This window comes from Gordionus sp. m RMFG-2023, chromosome 2 (assembly GCF_954871325.1).
Source record: "Gordionus sp. m RMFG-2023 chromosome 2, tfGorSpeb1-WG-v2, whole genome shotgun sequence".
Classification (NCBI taxonomy): Eukaryota; Metazoa; Nematomorpha; class Gordioida; order Chordodea; family Parachordodidae; genus Gordionus; species Gordionus sp. m RMFG-2023.
The window spans coordinates 51,504,850-51,522,908 of record NC_088776.1 but is presented as its reverse complement, the minus strand read 5'-3'; the positions used below and the strand labels follow the sequence as shown (position 1 = coordinate 51,522,908).

Here is an 18,059-nt window from a genome sequence, read left to right as displayed (position 1 = left end):
GCGTCTAGTTTCTATAAATAAAATCAAATATTTTTATTTTACATAAAAAATTCAACATAAAATTGATAAATTTAGATATATTTTTAAAAAAATCCAAGGCCCGGCCTGGTCCGAAGCCTGTTCGGACCGGTACTTGCTGGTTTGCAGATCTCTAAATTAAATATAATAAAATTATACAAGAATTCATAAAATAATTATATTATTATTTAGTGTATAGTAAAGATATGCAAAAGTAGGCCCGGTCCGAAAGGGCTTCGGAAATTTTTTTAAAAAAATCGGATTCGGGCTGGATCGGGCCTTAGAAATATATAAATTTATCAATTTTATGTTGATTTTTTTATGTAAAATAAAAATATGTGATTTTATGACATATATCTTTTATTTTGAGTAATTATAATATTTTAAAAGAATTAATTTTTATATTTAAATACGGGCCGGGCTTGAATTAGGCATGCAAAGATCACTAGTGTAGAGTAGATATGTGATATTTTATTTATTTTCCAGGATTTGTATTTATTCTTTACATGAGGGTTTTTTTTAAAAAGAAATATTTTTTATAGAAGGTCATTTTTATATTAATTTTTACATGTATTTAATTTTTTACGTTTATTTTTAGATATTTTTTTAAAATATTTTTATATATATTTTACTAAGGGGGTTTTTAGATATATTTTAAAATATTTTTTTAAGGTGATTTTAAATTTATTTTTAACAGGTATTTTTTTAATAAATTAAATGCTTATCCGAGATTTTCGATTGAATAATTTTTTTTAGCATAAATTTTATTGAATAATGCTAGTAGGCTTCCTCTTTCAGGGTTTTTGAGCGGATTATATTTTTAATTTTTTTTGTTAAAACTATTCACAAATTTTACTTTATAGTCGTTACCTTTAGTATTAATTTTATATTTTTTACGACATCATATCCTCATCTTTAGTTTTGGGGGATAAAGGCAAATTTTTATTATCTTAAAATTATATTTACCAAATCTGGCAAATTTGCTAAGAGAGAATGGGATTTCAACTTTCCCCTTGATTACTCTGGAAGATAAATTACAATATCTTTTACGGTTTAAATATTGTGTTAAAGTAATTTATATCCTTTTGTTTAGTGAGCTTATGCTTTTACAATGGGAATTTAATCTTCTATACCATTGCGATAATTTTTCTGGGGATCAAATCTCTATATACATCAAGCACAGGGTTAATTCATTCAATCGATTTTCTGACGTCTTAATTTTGAGATAAGTTTTTATTCCGTAACAAAGAAAGGGTCCTTGTACTAATTGGTATTGTTAACAAAATATACAGTAATCTTAATTTATTTGGAAAAGCTTCAAAATGTATTTTAAATTATGCAATGCTTCTATGGGTTTGTGTAGGATATTAATCTTTCATACCATGATTTAAATTCTGAAATTAATTAGGCTGATACAGTGGCCCCTACACTTTCTGAGCAAATGAAGCAGAATACCCCCCTGAAAAGTACCCCCTTGAAAAGTACCTCCCCCCCCCCCTCGAAAAAATAATTATTATATTATGACACCCATAAATTTCAAAAATTAATATATAATATAAAATAAATAAAATGCAAAAATAAAAAAACATTTTAAATCTAAATAAATAAGGTACTATTACCGAGTGGTATTCTTGATACGTAGAAATCGTTGCGATTTTTTCAGATCATTACACTGACATTTTTTGAGTACCTCATATCTTTTTACACCATTAAAATAGATATAAATCTCATCTAGTATTCCTAGAGCATTTCGAAGTTCTTTAATTGATTGACATAATTGAACAATGATTAAATTTAATCGATGACAATAACACCAAATAAAAGCTTCCTTTGGCGCCTCTGTTGTTCTAATCAAGGCCTACACACCATTGATTCTTCCACTCATGTTTGAGGCGCCATAATAACTTTGCCTAACTGGAAATTAAAGGGGTAAATTCATCGAGCCAAGTTTGGATATTATATTATGCTTAATATCGAGACCTGTGGTATTTCCCGTACAATATATGTCAATCAGTCTTTCAACAGGCTTCGGAGTCTCACTATTTTCAACATATTTTACTATCAAATCTATTGCTTCTGATTTCGAAACATCATATATGCCATCAACTATGATTGAAAAGCACCTGTTAAATGTAATCTCATTTTGAATTTTTTTTATAACCATATTTTTCATGGTTTCAATGAGAATATATATGTTATTATATGATAATAGATTTGAATATAATTTCGTTTTTAATCCCTTATTATTTTTATCCCTTTTTCTTTCTTCATTTTGTTGTATATACGTACAGGTTCAGAATATGCAATAAGCTTAATAAGGGCCATCATATTGCCTTCTTGTTGCCTGTTACCCCAGAAGGCTTGGTTACGAGATATTAAATAATCTAAACATCTTATTATAAATCTTATGATAGAACGGTTATTATCTACACATTCTTTCTGGGGGTTATAAATTTTAAAATCGAATTTTTATTGTGAAAAAGCCTTCCATAATCGGCCATCATATGTGCCTGTGAAGATTCATTTAGAATAATATCACGATTAATATTCTGCCATTTATCTAGACATTCACATGCCCATTTTGGATTTGTGTGTAGACCTCCAAATAAGAGACATGTTAAGCAAAAAACTTTATTCATTTTAATACTATAAGTAATCCAATTTCTAATCATTTCTTATATTATACGATTTGCAATTTTTAATTAGGCATTTGTATTTTTTTTGGTTAATATTTTTAGGCATATTTTAAAATTGGAAAAATAATTTATGAACAAGAAGTCTCTGATAACAACCTAATTTACTAAATATCGAGCAAAATTTCCGTCAATATATATTAAATTAAATATTAAGTTGGGGGAAGGGGGTCTTATTATTACATTTATAAACCAGAAATCACTTGATCATGATGGATGTAACAAAACAGTAAAAGAATTAAATAATAAAGAAAATTTTAAAAAAGTACCCCCACTCAAATTTACTGAAGCAGTTGCTTCGGACCCCCCCCCCCTTTGTAGGGGCCACTAGGTTGATATATTTATATCCTTTAAATAATTATGCTAAATATTTAATTTTCCAATATAAATATTTAATCCTCAGACGGATCTAAGTATAATAGTATTTGTAAATTGGATAGAGAGCCAATTGATTAATCACGAATTATTGATAGATTTGAATAATGTATATAAAAGTGGAATAACAACGGTTATAGTAAACCCTAATTGAGTCCACATTATTACTGGAACGATTTGTTAGTCTGGGTGCAAGTCGAGGCTTGCGAATCTTGAAATCATATAATTTAGTTTTTACCTCAACAATCACACAAATCTCGTAAAACTTTTGATCAATAATATCTTAGTTTTCTAAGTTGTAATATAATAATTTCACGATTATCATAACCCCAATCAAATCCAGATCATTTTTTCGAAAAATTGCAACTTGTTGTGAGCCTTCAGATGAAATATATGTTCAGGTTATTCCAATATTTCTTAATCGACAATTAAAATGCGTTCTTCTAGGTCCAAAAAGGCTGTAAGCTTGTTCCCAAAATCTGCATTTTGTCGGGCATGCTTTTTGCAGTTTCTTTTTTCTTATATCACAAGAAGTCTCAGAAATAATTCTATTCAGAAAATCTTGTCTTATTGGTTTTCCCTAATAATAGTTATTAGTAGATAAGTTAATTAGAATTTTTTAGTTGATAAAATTGTTATCCATTAGTGTTTCAGGCTTAAAAATGATGGAAAATTTACTTTAAATATTCGCGGGATAAATATTAATGCACGAGAAAGAAATATTTAAATAAATTTCTAAATTTGAAGTAGAAAATACCTATTTGAAATAGAATTGCAATTCCAAAAATATATTTAAAAAAAATTAATAAAAAGATTTAAAACCAAATATATGTGAATTATATTTAAAAAAAACTACTTTAGAAAAATATATTTTAAAAAAAGTAATAAAAAGATTTTTATTATAAAACCAAAAACATGTAAAAAAAAATAACATAAAAAAACTACCTTAAAAAATATATTAAAAATTAATAATAAGATTTATTATAAAACAAAATACATGTAAAAATAAATATAAAAAAACTACCTTAAAAAATATATTAAAAATTAATAAAAAGTTTATTATAAAACAATATACATGTAAAATAAATCTACCTTAAAAAAATAATAAAAAAATTATATTTATTATAAAACTAATTTCACCAATAATGGAAAATCAAATTTATCATAGTAATTCCCCAACTAGTGTTATACAATTTTTAGAAACTATTAATTATAATCTTAAACCTTCAAAAAGATCTCTTAAATATTTCACCTTCCTTGGATTTAATAGACATAAATAAATGTTAAAACACCAGAGAAGACATTATCATCCAATAAATAATATCATGTCGAATTATACACAACAAGGCATATTTATATTTATAACTATTAAGGAAATATTTTGTGATTCAAATGTACGAAATTTTCCCCATATGCAATAAAGTCACAAACCAAAGTCAGGAAATTTCAAATTGGACATCCATCCTCTAGATACCTAGGTTCACGCTCCATTCACTATTAAATCTAGTAAGTCTTCCTTCCTTAACTGTTGCTACTGACACCTCCAAATCAACATACACCTAAGATACAATCATGGGCCAATGAATAGGCAATATAAATCTCGCTGAGTTAACCATTTCTAAAAATCGACTCAAACTTAACTAAATAACAATATTATACCGTAAATATTTCATTTTACACAAAAATTTATTTCTTTAAAGTTAAAAATTTATTTCGGAAAGAAAAATTCATAAATAATTGATAACATTTAAATCAAATCGGCATGGCATTTATCTCAAACACATTCATAATATATTTTATTTTTATAAAATTAGTTTTTCAATTTTCGTATATAACAAATTAACGATAATGTGAAAAAATTGAATCACATAACTTCCAATGTGATCATAATTCATTTAATAACTCATATGTAATCAAAGATTTATGGTCATCAATTTATGACGCATCTTTTGTTGCATAGTATATGCTTTGCAAAAAAAAATTTTTCGTTTTATATTTAAACAAGTAAAGTCCAGTCGCGAATGCATTATTAAAATATAAATTATTTTCTCCCTTTAAGTTAGGGGGAGGGGGGGGGGGAAACTCGAACAAATTGATAATCAATACTTAGATTATTTTCTTTTTTAAAAAATAGAATTTAATTTGTAAAAATAAAAACATTAAAAAATACTTGACTTGATTTTAAGGAGAGTTTTCAGAGACCTGCAGGCCCGGCCCTTTTTTAATTTTTTTTAAATATATCCGGGCCGGGCCATATATTTTAAAACCAAATATTTGAAATCGCCTTTATTAGCTATAAAAATCAAAAATAAATAAAATATATTTTTAAAAAATCCTGGCCTGACCTAAAAAAATTTTCAAAAAAAACCCGGGCCTGACCGAAAATGATTAAAACCTATACTTATAATATTTAGGTGCTTTTAAGACCTTCATAAATACTCTTTAAACAAAGACCTCCTATCATAGATTTAAATCAAATATGAGGTCAACCTGATTGTGTTACAAAAACCTGTGGTGGATCCATTGTAGAAGATTATTGGCAAGGTTCAAAATCCGGGGTCTTAATTTATTAGGTATACATAGCAATTAAGAATGAGTGTTAAGGGAGAAGTTCCTAACATGGATATTATTAAAGTATACTTTAAAAATAGTTTTGATAACAAAATTGTTTTACCCCTAAATTCCTAGAGACATACTGTGACATTAAAACTCCTTTATTCTGCCCAGTTTGAAGTTTAAATTTCTTTGAAGTCAATTTTAAAAGACTTGAAGATTCCAATATTAACGTTTCTGTAGGTTAATAAAAAATTTAACCTTATGAAGATTGTAAAATGTGTTATAAAATTGAATGAATGTCGAGGTTGTTACATGATTACTATTGGACTGATTCCCCAATAAACATTTTTATTGGACAATTTTTTTTAAAAGAACATTCTCTAAATTTGATTAATGTTTTTTGAGGATTATTATAATTGATTTTCCTACATTTTTTCCTTTTCGATACCAACCCTGTAATATTTCACTAAAATTTGATTAAAAAAATCCGATTAAAATCAACGAATCGATTGCTAATAAATATATATATATTTTTTTGAATTCAAATTTGCTTTGAAAAAAAACGATAGTTATAAAAATAATACCACAAATCATTATGTCATGTATTAAATTAAAATTTTTCTCATAATCCAACAATGCATTATGTTTTTATTGGAAACAAAGCAGAAATTTAAAATACCTGGTTCGAAATATCTAGAATTAGCATAATTATTATATTAATAATAATTCGTAATTTAGTTTTTTTTTATAAATTTACATAATTTTACATTTCCACAAATCTTAACAATTTACGGGTGGAAAATACCTTATCTGCCAAAGGTAAATTTTAAAATTAAATTTAAAAAAAAACATATCTTGTGTTTGGTAAATAAAATAGGTTAACGCTCAAAAATAAGCCACATATGACGTTATTTGTAAAGCGGCACATATTTTAATCCCTAACCCTAATAGTCTCATATACACAAATTTATATATATAAATACTAAGTAGAGGTATGCCGATTTAGCTATATAGAATCCTTTCCTATTCTACTGGTAGATAAGATTTTTAATAGATATCACCTCGATTCGGCTCAGAAAATTTGGTTTTGGCTTATGTCAATTTGGCCATTATTCGGTGTGTTCAATTGAACATAAAATTGAGAACGCAAAAACTTGGCGAGTAAAAAATGATCAGATCAAGTCGAAAAAAATAAATAATATTTTTTTTAGGTAATCCTGAATTTTTGTTATATTTATTAAAATATAGTGTTGTAAACGAACGCGTTCAAAATAAACGCGTTCGTGAACGAAGTTCGTTTTTTTGAAAAAACATGATGAACGGCGTTCCTTTTTTTTTGACGAACTTTGAACGTGAACGCGTTCCTTTTCTTTGATGAACGCGTTCAAATTTACGTTCGTTCAATTTTAAAAACACTTTTTATTTTTATTTATTTGAAAAATTAATATTAATCCGCATTTTTTAACAAAAAAGTCTTATATTTTTATTTATTTGAAAAATTAATATTTAATCCAATTTTTTAACAAAAAAGTCTTATATTTTTTAATCAGCTGTTTTTACTTTTTCCTCTTTCATATTGCAATTAACGTACCATAACGTGCTACTGCTAGAGAAGATAAGATTAAAGTTTATTAATTTGAATATTTTATATTTTAATTTAATAGATTAGGATTTACAAGGATATAAATATTTCATCATCAGATTCTGAAAATAAAAATTCAATATTAGATGAATTAGAATTACCATGGCCCTATCAAAAATATTTCACTGTTTTAAAATCAATTCCGAGATATCCTTTTTTTTGACGAGGAAGAAGAGGGCAGATTGGAGGATGATAACAGCTCAATTTTTTGAGACAATGGATAAAACATTAAATGTTTTTAATAAATTCCCCCTTTTAAAAGAATGTTTATCAAGTATAACACCGCAATCCCTTCATCTGCCCCTGTTGAGCGAGTTTTTAGTATAGCTAACGCTGTATTAAGTGCCAAGCGTTCATGCCTATCAGATGAAAATTTTGAAAAGCAATTATTAAAAATTAATAAGAAAAATTTTTTATAAATTTATTTTTTTATCGCTCTATTATATTGTATTTATAATTATATTATCAAAATAAAACTATTATTTTTTATCATGGCTAATATATTGGGTTGAAAAATATAAGGCATTTATTTATATTAAATTAAATTTAAAAAAAAATTTATCATAAAATTTTGAACGCCGCATGAACGCATGAACGCGTTCACGAACTTGAACGCGTTCCTTTTTTTTGAATTTGAACGTGAACGTGAACGCGTTCGATTTTTGTCAATGAACGTTGAACGCGAACGCGTTCGATTTTTTTTAAAATGTTTACAGCACTATTAAAATATGAAGTATTCAATTGCAGGAACATGTTAATATTTTATATCAATCACCCCGATATGAAAAAACTAGTGTTGTTAAACGGCTCGTTTTGAGCCGGTTTTTAAAAACGGTTATCTCAATATTTTATCCAGACAAATATTATGCAAGTCTACAGATTTTGCTCATAGATGGCACTAAGGTTTGAAAATCTATTAACGAATTCTCTAAGCTTATACCATATTTTTTTAGCCAAAATATTGAGTTAGCCGTTTCTGAAAATCGGCTTAAATCGAGCCGTTTAACAACTCTAGAAAAAACCTCTCAGATAATATTTGAACAAAATATTTATGACTTAGTAATTCACAATAATTTATCAGTATTATGTCTTTGATATTAGATTATTTTTTATTATTATAACCTAGTAATAGTAGAGCATACTTTTCTATGCGTAACCCTGCATTAGCAGTTAGCACGAATTCGCGCTATTTTAAATAAGTCGCGCTAACTATGAATGAGGGGTAATAATGCAACCTAATTGAGCAAATGCATTTTGCTTTTTTTTCTAAAGCGCTCAATTAGATCGCACTATAATTGCAACGATTATGCTTAATTTAATGTAACATTGAAATTCTTGATCGTTCATAGCCGCCCATATCACATTTTAATCGCAGATTTCTCTAGCATCGTAATGTAAATTGTCTCTCGCGGGAAAGGCGATATATTTTTTTAATCCTCTTATTACAAATTAAATAGTACCTGATAAAAATTTCCAAATTCTTATGTTTAAGAACTATTTTTTTAAAAAAACTAGTTTGGATGAGTTCTAACAGTTTTGCAATCAAGTTATTTCTTTTAGTATATAAAGAAATATATTAAACCTAGTATATAAGCAAATAGCAACTGGTATTTTTCAAATTAATACATTTTAGAGTTTTTAATACTTAAAACTTTCATATTCATTTATATAATTTTCTCGCAATCATTACCTTTAATGATTGTGTAATATTTAATTTTTTGTCAAGCGGAACTTTAAAATTTTTAAAAAATATAGGCGATAAAATAAGAGCCCTTACATCAGAACTTTAGTAATTTTCTTTTTTTAAAACAAAATATTCAAATTACCATTTTAAAATATAATTATTCATCTTGAATTTGTAGCCCCAATTCCGTTTTTATGCAAGTATTTTTTATTATATTAAAGTTTATGATTGGAATATGGTTATATACAATATATTATAAATTACTAAAAATATGTCTTGTAGGAAAGCGACGATTAAATAATGTTGATAAATTGTTCTTTTTAAATTATTTGTAAATATTTGTTAATAAATATTTGAAATTATTTTTAAGCAATTAACATCTTGTGGAAATTTACATTTTTTTCATAATTATTGGATTCGAAAATAAAAATCTTTTGTATATATAGTTTATTCTATTCCTTGCTAAATTTTTCGCAAAAAATCAGATTGGTTTAAATTGGCAAGATCGAGTCAAACTCTGAAAGCCTCTCTCTATCTAATATCTAAATATTCGACAATCAGGCTCCTTTTTAAATTATTTTTATGACTTATTTGAATAAAATTTTATTTTAATCCGCTTAGCCTAATTTTGAGTTATTTTTCAATCTCGACAACTGCACAATTATATATTACTTTTATATTATTCGATCCAATCGAATACTCTTCAACGTGGAACATAAACATTTTACTAATTTTTTTTTGGTCGACGTACTATTTAAAAATAAAAATTATATTAAATTATTATTGATAGTATTTTAGAATTTTTACTTAATAGTTTTAGTATATTTTTAACTTTAGTTTTCTTTATCTTTATTGATTATTGAGTGTGACTATATATTTTAATAAATTAATTTGTTATCCTCAATTCTTAATCTTAATAATTATTAATTAAATTTGGAGTGGGAATGAATTTCTCGCATTCAAAACTTCGAATTTTACATACATTAATGGATTTTTAATAAAAACAGCTGCTTTTTAATTAAAAAATGATTAAAATTTTTGGATATTTTTTTAAATGAAAAACGAATGAATTCTCAGTCTTCTTTATAACGAACTTAATTATATATATCAGAGACCCATATTTTAATTTTTTTAAATATATCCGGGCCGTAGCTAAAAAAATTTTTTTTAAAATACCCAGGCCGGGCCGTATATTTTAATTCGTTATAAAATAAAATATTTCTTAAAAAAACTCCTGATCGGGCTTAAAAATTTTATTTTAAAAAAAATCAGGGCCTGGCTTGGAAATATAAAACCCAGAGCGGAGCCGAAAATTTTAATTAAAAAGAAATCCTGGCTGGGCCGAGCCGTACAAATGGTACCTCTACAGGCCTCTGATATGTTTAAAAAACAAAATTGAGTATCAAATTATATGGAAAACACTTGTTCTGTCATGCTTAAAATCCAATAATCATGATAAAATTTTACCAAAAATAACTGAGTTTATAAACTTATATACTATATATATCTGGCAGAGCGTTTAAAATTAGGACTAAGGCGTCTATCCCGTTAATTCTATGAATTCGGTTTGAAACAAAACGTTGAACCCACACCAGTTTGGAATTCAGAAAAGACATAAACGGGGTTTGGTTCGGGTTCCTGTAATGTCACTCGATATTTTTTTTAACATAAAATTTATTAAAGATTATTAACCGGAACTAAACCCGTTTTTAAAAATATTTTGGATTCTGCCAACCTCAAAGTACGCCAGATTATTTTCGCTAGGGCCGCTACTCGGCTCCACTTCAAAGCACGCGAAATTATTTTTTCGGATATAATCGGTTATCTCGATTTTGAGTCGGTTCGATCGGAACAATTTTTCGTCGGACCTCAAAGGAATGATTTTTGATGCAACTTGTTAATCGGGCAAGAAATATTTTTTTAAGGAAATATTATATATCATCGATATATATTTAGGATTCTAAATATGTAAATATATATATTTATTTATTAACTAAAATGCTCAATTATCTAATAACAATCTTGGCTCAGAAACTCGAAGTTTTTATCAACAATATTATTTTTTACATTTTGGTGATTTTGGCCAAATATTTTCTATTTTTTTTTACATTTTTATGATTTTGGCCAAATATATCCTAATTTTTTTTTACATTACGTTCAATATCTATTCTAGATTTTAGGGCAACACACATGTTTTCTGCTATTCCAAACAAAGGATGATAATTTGTCGAATTAATTTTTTTGCATAAAAAAATATTTTTGAAAAAAGTTTATTCTAATCTCTCCCAGATGCCATTTAATCGTTAATAAAATCTAAACCTTGAAAATCACTTTGAAAAAAAAAACGTTCTGTCTGGAAATGGCCGTATATAAATATAATACACATCATATTTCTAACTTTATAAAATTCGCCTGCGCCGTAGTTTGAATGTCCAGGCAATGGTCTTTAAGATTAGGAATAATAAATGTATAATTCTTTTTCCTTCATTAGGAAAGATATAATAAAGAATCTCTCAAACTAGATGATATCCAGCGGGTAATAAATCAAATATTAGTTTTCAGTGTCAACTTTTAAAATACCTAGGGGGGGGGGGCTAAGAGTCTATTAAAAAAAAATAGTATCCCTATTTTAACCGAAATGTCAATAAATAACTTAATCAAGTGCCGCGTAGTGTAATATAATATGAAAATTACCAAGTTGCGATTATCTGGCGGTGACTTGGCAAAACTTAATTTGATTGTACTGATTTATTCGTTTAACATTAACACCATGAAGCTAAAATTCTTAAACCTTTTTTTATTATTTGTTTGAGTTTGGAGTACTCTAACCTAATTAAATCAATATATTTACAATATATTAGTCTAAACCTTATTATTTTATAAAATAATTTTTCACTTTTTTGCAATAAAGGCATAAATTATATTTTGAATATGCAATTTGGTGGGAGGGGGGGGGGAAATAAATTTTATAAATATTTACTTCTTTTTAGAGGGGTATGTATTTTTGGGCTTGTATCCATACTGTTTACACCTTTAAACCATTATTATCACGTGTAATATAATAAGCTAACTAGTTCAAATTCCATTTCTCTGAGCAGGATCAACCCATTAAATTTATACAATTTTTTTATCAGAATTAAAATGTGAGGCTAGAAGGTGTCTAATATGATATGGAATGACCCTCATAAATAATATATAATTTGTAAAATATTTTATTTTAAAAGTAAAATAGCCAAAACTGAATTCCGGTCCGGCTATACGAACTGGGCCCTAAATTGGTGTGATTCGAAATATCCTAACTGGGCCTAAAAAGGATTTAAATCGCATGTTGAACACTTAGTAATTTATTCGCTTTCAAACCCGAGCTTAGTTGTAAAAATGATTGAAATTTTGTAATCCCATGTTTAGGCTTGACAACATAAAAAGTTGGTTAGGGTCAGGCCACTGGACATATCTTACCTGGACTGACGATGCATTTTGAAGCGCCTTTGAATAGAAATCAGCAGGTGGCACCCCATTTTAGTTTCTCCAATGTTTTCATAAAATTTTATTATTTATATGAGAAACCAAAATGGCGAGTCACCAGTTAATTTGTATTGGTACACATTTTAAATAAATTAATCTTCAATTGGTCGTTTTTAAAAAAAATTTAAAAACATCTCGGAAAGTGCTTAATATGGGTGCTGCCATGTCTCTGATTTTAACAAACCTTAAACAAAATTACAACTACCTTAAATATAATTATTTATTTCACCAATGATGTATGTATTACTAGATTGACAATTCATTAATTAGTGTAAATACATTGGAGTTAACTGTAACGCCATTTTATAGTTTGCACGAACGACCAATTGTCTTATTTATAATTATATGATAATATGAATGCATATTAATGTCATTTAATCGACGTACGAACCACAAAATGACGCTAAAGTTGTTACCTATGTATGTTCACTTTTAAATGAATTGCCAATCTAATAGTATAATATACATAATTGAGTGGGGCATCTAATTAAACTGATATTAAAGTGTAGTAAAATTAATTAATTCACTACTAAGAAGTGTTTGAATTGAAGCGATCTGAATAATATAGTTTAATGTTGAAAATAATTAATTTAACATATTCAAATATTAAAAAAAATAAATAATTATATCAAATTAGGATCGAACATCTAACAAATCCTATCAATGGCAAACCACGAACCCTAATAACGACGAAGTACATTTTAAGATTTTTATTATAATTTATTATTTTTAAAAAAAATTATTAGTGGATTTATTTTTGAAAGTTTTATAAATTTTGTCAATTTTTTTTTTCCAATTTTTGGCACATTAACGCTATAGATAATTTGAGTCTTGGCTAGGAATTAGAGCTGCGTATCCAATATTTACCGGCCTTCGACTGGATCTTTTTACGCATATTTATAATGTTAAAATAAAATGAAAACTCAATAATTGCTTTGTCCTAATCCCAGAGAAAATTTTAACTGTGTTTTTTTAATAAATGAGAAGCTGAAAACATGTTTTATTTTTAGCCCGACCGCTCTGATATTTTGTTAAAAATTTAAGCCAGTCCTGATAGGCCCTACCCCCAACTTGAGTGGCTTAATCTTATAATAGCCTTCTCATTTATATTCTAATATTAGTTAATTGATACAAAACAAACTATAAATGTTCAATTATAGAAAGTGTTGCGCCAAAATATTTACCGCTTAAACGTTGTACATATTTTGACGTGTTTCACTATAAAATATACTGTATTTTTTTCTTATTTGGCCAAAATATATAATCCAAAAAAATAACTTTGTTGATAAAAACTTTTAGTATTTGAATATTGAGCATTAGTTAATTAATAAATCTATATATATTTGGAATTATCATTAAATTTGCAGTTTATAATCGATATATTGTTTACTTTTAGAAGTAAATTAAAAACGTTAATAATTAAAAAAAAATAACATAAATTTTTATATATCCTAAATTTAATGGTCATTTCAAATGTATAAATAGTTTATATTAATTAATTAATTAAACATGTTCATGATTTTTTTAATTACTTTTTTACATTTTTTTTGTTAAAATTGTGTAGACAATTTAAAACAAGAAATATCAGAGACCTGAAGAAGTTCCATTTGTCCGGATATTTTTTGGCCTGGCCCGGGTTTTATATTTTCAGGCCCGGCTAGGTATATTATATTTATTTTTGATTTTTATAGCTAATAATATGATTTCAATTATTTGGTTTTAAAATATACGGCCCCCGGGTATTTTTATAAAAAATTTCAGGACTCGCCCTGGGATTTAAAAAACAAGTTAAAATACGGCCTGGCCCGGGCTTGCAAGTCACTGAGAAATATAAAAACTACACTTAAAAAAATATATATAAGATGGGGGAGGGGGCAAAAGAGGCTCTCATTTAGATTAGAAGAAACTAAGATAGTTTTCTTGGAACATGCGATTTGAGCTTATTTTAATATTTTAAAAGAGGTCCATGATCATCATTAATTTGAGAGATTTTTTTTACCTGAAATCTTAAAAAAATGATAGTCTTAGGGGGCTTAGGATCCCATTTGGTAGAAATAACTATTGGGGTAAAGTTATAATCTGAAAAGTTGTGGTACTTTCTAATTTTTGACCTTTCGGCTGTAATTATTGGATTGATGTTTGGGTTAGAACTGGGAGACAAAACTGAAATCCTAAATAAGGTATTTTCCTCTAAACCAAGGAGAAGTTTGTGAGCCCCCAACAGACAGGGATAAGTGAACTGGTTCCAGGAGGTTTGAGTAATTGTAATTTGTTCAAGATTATAGAGTTAATAGCTTTTTTTAACACAGCATACATTTTGACTAAATAAAAAAAAATAAGGAGAAATATTACCAAAATATATATTTGATATTAAATGAATAAATAAATAAATAAGGAAGTTATAAATATTCTCATTACTACATTCAATCTGAAAAATAGAGTAAATAAAAGATAGGATGGGATAGGGGATAGGATACGAAATTAATAAGTTTTGTGGAGCATATACATGTTTTTAAAACTTATATTGATGAAAAAAATAAAAAAAACTAATAATTCAATGCATTGCTTACGCTGAATCTAGGAAAAAAATTCCCCGGAAGATTACTCCCCGGAAAAAAAATCCCCAGGAAAATAATTCTCCGGAAAAAAAATCCCCGGAAAATAATTCCCCGGGAAAAATTTCCTCGTAAAAAAATTCCCCATTGTTTAAATCCTATAAAATATTAAATTATTTTTATAAAATTAACAATATAGGAAAAAATATCCCCGGAAAAAAAATCTGAAGGAAAGATTTAATAGAGTGGTTTAAATTTATTATTTTTCTGATGTAGCAGTAGGGGTGGGACCAATACCAATATAATATTGGTTTACAATACCAATATAAACCAATATATATTTAAATATTGGTATTGCTTTTACAACCAATACCAATTACCTAAATATATTGGTTTTGATATATTGTTTAAATACAATTTTAACCAATACCAATATTAAAAATAACATAATTATTTGGGTTTATCGTGGATAATTATATCGTGGTATTTTTTTTACTTTCATTCCAAAAACTGATTACATCTGTTATTTCTTCCAAATACTACTGTGATATCAATATTTCTGTTATTTATAATTATAATTTATTTTTATTATGGAAATAAATTTTTTACATGATATCTATCAATTTTATCTATTTATTTAGGATATTATAATAAATGAAGACCAAATAGAGTTAATAAATATAGATGCTGTTGGTACTAATAATAATAGCGATAAGGAACAAGAAGAATTATCAATATCTAATAAAAGACGAAATTCAGTAAAAATCTGGGAATTTTATAGCAATTTGTAATAAATGTTAAAAAAATATCACTTCCCAATTTTGGAACCTTAGGATTATGGACACATCTTAAATCCATCCACCCAACAATATATAAGAAATGTGAGCAAATAAATATTGGCAGTAAAAAATTAAGACAATAAAATCATTTTTACTTAATAATATAAATAATAAAGCTAATTTAAATAATTTAATTATAAACTTTTTCATTCAAAATAATTTAGCCTTTTCAATAGTTGAGGATATCACTTTTAAAAATTTAATAGCATATTATAACCCTTCACTAACATTAGTTTCTAGAAAAACACTAAAAATAGAAATTTTGAAACATTATCATAGTTCTTTTATCAATTTAAAATCTGTACTTTCTAACATTACATCTAAATTTTCCTTAATAATGGACATTTGGTCCTCTCCAAATAAAATACCCTTTATGGGCATAACAATTCATTATATTGATAATGATTTTAAATTAAATAATCATTTATTAGATTTTATTCCTTTTAAATCGGCACATAATTCTATTAATATTTTTAATTCTGTATTAAAAGTAAAATTTGAAATTGATTTTTTTTGCATTACATTAGACAATGCAAGTAATAATTTAGCATTTCTAAAAATTTTAAAACAAAAAGATAATTTTGATAATGTGTGCAAATGCTTTTGCCATATTATACATTTGGCTGTCATGGCTGCATTGGAACCCTTAAATACAACTTTAAAAAAAATAAGAAATTTTTAAAAAATTTTTAAACTTTCTATATCTAAATTTAATAAACTCGAAAAAATATATCTTGAAAAAAATCCACACTTAAAATTTCCTCACCCAATTTTGGATATACCAACACGTTGGAATTCAACATACCAAATGCTTGAAAGAGCAATATTGCTCAAACCTTATTTGACAACATATACCAATCATTTACAAAATACCAATCAAGAAAATTATATTAGTGCCTTAGCCTGGAATAATATAGAAATATACCGAGAATTTCTGGAACCATTTAATTTTGCTACAGAGATGGCCTCATGTGCTAATACTCCAACAATTTCAACAATTATTCCTTTATATTCCAGTATTTTTGAGCATGTGGAGAGTTATAATAATAATCCCAATGCTATTTTAAAGACACCTTCTTTAGCTGCCTTAACAAAACTTAATAAATACTATAATTATAATAAACACCTCTTTATTATTTCAACAATGATTGACCCAAGATTTAAACTATCAAGTCATTTATTAAAGCATAATAATATTGAAACTCTTATTGGATATCTTACTAATGAATACAATATTTATAAAATAAATAATAACAATTCAGCGGAACTTACAAATGAAGCACAAAATAACAAAAAATTATCCTTTTATGACAAAATTTATCAGGTGAAACCTCATAATAATAACAACTTAGAAATAAATAAATACGTAGATGAAGCCACAATTTCCAATGATACAAATCCATTAGATTGGTGGAAATTAAATAAATATAGATATCCAGTATTATCAAAAATTGCCAGAGATTATCTAGCAATTCCGGCCACCTCATCTAGCTCTGAAAGGGCTTTTTCAGAAGGACGGTATGTTATAACAGACCAACGTTGTTCACTAGATGAGCATACTATACAAGCTTGCCTGTGCCTAAAAAGTTGGATGCGCATGCAAGATTCTTCTTAAATACATAAAATTATTTCCTCTTCTTATATTAAAATTATATCATTCTTTTGCATTATATTGTATAAATAGACGGTTATGTTACATTTTTAGTTTACTTATTTTGCTATGTTCTTTGTGATAAATAAAATGGTTCAAAATCAATACGTTTATTATTGTTGATACAAAAAATACATGATTATATCAAAATTTTTTATATTCACATCACCTAATAAATTCCTAGTTTAAAAAAAGAATTTGAATTCAATAAAATTTTGAGAGTTGGTTCTTAGCCCTAATTTTATGGTATCATGATTTTTTTTCATGTTTATTTAAAATTAGAAATTAAGGGTTTTATAATCACTATTTCTATTCTTTTAATTAGTAATTTGAATTTAAACCAATACCAATATAAACCAATAGTTACCAATATAAACCAATACAAGAAATAGAAAATATTGTTTAAACCAATACCAATATTTTAGACCCAATACCAATTCAATATTTTGTTAATATTGGGTTTTTACTATTGGTTCCCAGCCCTATGTAGCAGTAACCAATATAAAAATAAAAGATTTCAT

The 18,059-nt window shown here is 26.5% G+C and overlaps 1 protein-coding gene across 3 annotated transcripts in view; it reads left to right on the top strand.

The window, feature by feature from the left end:
* The window catches only part of LOC135925245 (uncharacterized), a 49,665-nt gene that overhangs the window by 14,352 nt on the left and 17,254 nt on the right, over positions 1–18,059 (top strand). For all 3 annotated transcript variants that reach the window (XM_065460471.1, XM_065460470.1, XM_065460472.1), the window contains exon 3: positions 13,131–13,187. In XM_065460471.1, the coding sequence (XP_065316543.1) occupies positions 13,131–13,187 (57 nt within the window). The remainder of the gene's footprint in view (positions 1–13,130; positions 13,188–18,059) is intronic.